Raw genomic sequence first — 3,171 nt, forward strand, 5'->3', positions numbered from 1 at the left:
TAAATCCAAACTCACCCCTTGCGTGTTGACAGTAATTGATTGAAATGCGACTTTCCTTGAAGCTATCGACTTCCTTGTTTCAATTGCGCATACGATTCAATTTGATAATATATTCAATGAAGGAATTTTATGGTCAAAATGTGAAAAGGTTTACCTTTAAATCTTATTGAGACTCTCTACATTTATATTCATGTACGCATGTATATTTGTTTAATTTTAAGCATATGTAATCTGTACTTTAAGTATTTTTATATTATTTCAAATGTCTGATTATGTCTGAATATAAAAAGGAAATGTCCTTTAATTATTATTTTTTAATATCCATCAAACATCATCATGCTTGTCTAAAAAATTTTAAAAAGTTATTTTTTTAGTTTAAAAAAAACATTTTAACATTAAATTTAAAAAGTTGTAAGAACTTTTGATAAAATTATTTAGAGTGGGTATTTGTATTTTTAGGTGTAGGTACTGTATCTTTAGTAACAATGTAAATGTTGGCAATATCACTGGTCATAATGCGAATGGAATTTCTTGTTTGTTTTAGCAATTTTATAAATTCAATCTGGTTTAATAAGAACGTTTTTATATATAAGAAACATTTAAATGAAGAAGTTTATTATTTTTCAACTTAAATAATTATATTTTTAACCCTAGAATCAATATAATTGTCATTGTTCCAATATTAATGTAGAAATTAATATTATTAAATCATGTATAATTTTGAGTAAATAAAAGTATCTAATACTCCAAGTCACAAAAGCGTTGAACGGTTTCTTAATATTTTGAAGCAATCTACCGTGCGCGTTGAAATCTTTACTATGACGCTTATATAGATCGTCTGTATTGAAATAGATACAGTTCTCTTAGTTTAATGCAAACAATATTATAGACTTAGATAACTTTCTGAAATATAAATATTTAATAATCACATTTTAGGGTTGGATATAGTTAGGGGGTCCAGAACAAAACAGCAGATACAGTTTTAACGCGTCGTTTATTGATAACTTCATTTTTCTCTTCAATATACTTTGTGTCCACTGACTATATAACACTCACTGTACATTTTTGTATTACAATATTTTTAGTCTTTCGAGGCATCATAACTTTCGATTTCATATAACAAATATTTTGTACAATACACGACGGGCGTACGAGAGTGGCGTCGTGGCACGTCTTATCGCTATCTACCTACGCTTTATCGACTAACTTCAACTTCAATCTAGCCTTTAACACTATATTTACATATTGTTCAAATTTTTTTGGTATTCAAATAACCCCGTACACTCCGTCATCTTACACACGTCCTCACGCTAAGCCTATCTTTCGTCCGCACAACACAACTTAAAATATTTTAACTTAAACCATGAAAAAATACAATAATCATAATATAATACAAGATATTCATCAACAACATTTAATTGAACGTTCGGCCGTCGGTGGCGAGCCGATATCTCGCCGACGTCAACAGTCCGTAACACTAACAGCGCGGCGGGTGAGCCCGCGATACATTACAAAACAAATAAAGAACATACCTAGAAGTATGTACGCCGATAACGATCACTGTCCTAAGCGAACGAGTCGCAACAAAGTCACTGAGGGAGCGCGCCGACACGACCAGCTCATAGCGGCGGGATGTCGATGTCGCACGCGAAAGGCGATTCTCAGATGAGCGGCATGGCGCGCTCGCCGGCGGCCGCGTACCGCTGTTCGTCGGGCACGTGGTACATGTTGATGATGTGGCTCAGGTCTTGCTGCCCGTACTCGCGCTTCATAGCTAGCTGCTCGTGCGGGTGGGTCTGCGAGGATAGGTGCCCGTGGCCACCAAACTCGCGCTTCAACTGCGTCGGAGGCTCATGCGACACATACTCGCGTTTCAATCCTGGGGGTCCGGGCGACACTGGTTCCGACTTGGCTGACGAGCCGCTCGGTGAATGTGAAGCGCAAGAAGCTGGCAGCGCGTAGCCACCCGGCGAGCCGGGACCCAGCCCGTACGCAGAAGGTGATGGTGGTTGCGGCAGATATGGCGACCCTTGTCCTCCACCATAATAACCGCCACCATATCCGCCTTGTTGCATCTGAGATACGTCGTAGCGCGGGTACCCATATGCCTGTTGCTGGTAAGCACTGGGGTCGTGCATCATGTATCCGTTAGGCATGTATCCGTTTGGCGCCATCTGATATACATCTCGCGGCTGCTGTGCCGTCGGTGCGGCTGTTCTTTGAGCGTCACCTGCTCCCAGTAATGCTCCACCTCCCAACGGATATTTTTCTTGTTTTTTAGCGAGGGTCTTCGTTTTTCTCCTTGGTCTGTACTTATAATCCGGATGTTCCTTCATGTGAACAGCTCGAAGCCTCTTCGCTTCGTCGATGAACGGTCGCTTCTCAGATTCTGAGAGATCTTTCCACTGAGCACCTAAACGTTTTGAAATTTCAGAGTTGTGCATCTTGGGATTATCCGAGGCCATCTTTCTGCGCTGCCCACGCGACCACACCATGAACGCGTTCATTGGGCGTTTCACCCGTTCTGCGTTTGAGTTCTTACTGGAGTTGTTATTATTGTTGTTCGGGGGCTGATGGTGTTGCTGCTGGGGCTGCGTATGATGCTGAGGCAACGGCTGGTGTTGGTGGTGTTGAAGTTGTTGATGCTGGCCAAGCGGCTGCTGCTGAGGCAGCGACATCATGCCGCCGAGCGCGCCTAACGATCCATAACCGTGTTGGAGCGCGTGGTGCGGCGGCACAGTGGCATGTAGGCTGCCGCCCTTTAGATCCGTCTCCATCGTCAACATGTCGTCTTCCTGCGGCGCGTACAGCTTGCCGATCCTTCGTTCACCGTACACAACGAGAGAACTGTCGGTCGCTCACATGGACTCGCGGCGGTGCGCGTCGGAATAACGTCTCGCGGTACCGTACGGCGCGGAGGCTACGTGCGTTGTGAGGTGGTCGTCCGGCGGGCGGCGGCGAGTGCGCTCCCCCCCGCATCCCCCCGCGCGGCGGCCCCGGGGCCCGCCCGTGCCGCGCGCGCTCCAATAGAAGGCGGCCGCGGCCCCGCCCCGCCCGCGCGCTCCCACCCGCCGAGCCCTGCATTTTTAATCGCGTGGCGACCGAGGCGAGCGTACGCCTCGCCGCCGCCGCCTCATGCAAATCACAATTTTGTTTGCCGACGGTGGTTGC

The 3,171-nt window shown here is 45.4% G+C and overlaps 1 protein-coding gene across 1 annotated transcript; it reads right to left on the reverse strand.

The window, feature by feature from the left end:
* Positions 1–975: 975 nt before the first annotated feature.
* On the reverse strand, positions 976–2,919 carry LOC125077265 (transcription factor Sox-14). The gene has a single exon (XM_047689152.1). It carries the CDS (start codon positions 2,784–2,786, stop codon positions 1,662–1,664), a length of 1,125 nt encoding a protein of 374 aa, XP_047545108.1. The 5' UTR covers positions 2,787–2,919; the 3' UTR covers positions 976–1,661.
* Positions 2,920–3,171: the final 252 nt, after the last annotated feature.

Source organism: Vanessa atalanta, chromosome 3 (genome assembly GCF_905147765.1).
Source record: "Vanessa atalanta chromosome 3, ilVanAtal1.2, whole genome shotgun sequence".
In the NCBI taxonomy this organism is placed as follows: Eukaryota; Metazoa; Arthropoda; class Insecta; order Lepidoptera; family Nymphalidae; genus Vanessa; species Vanessa atalanta.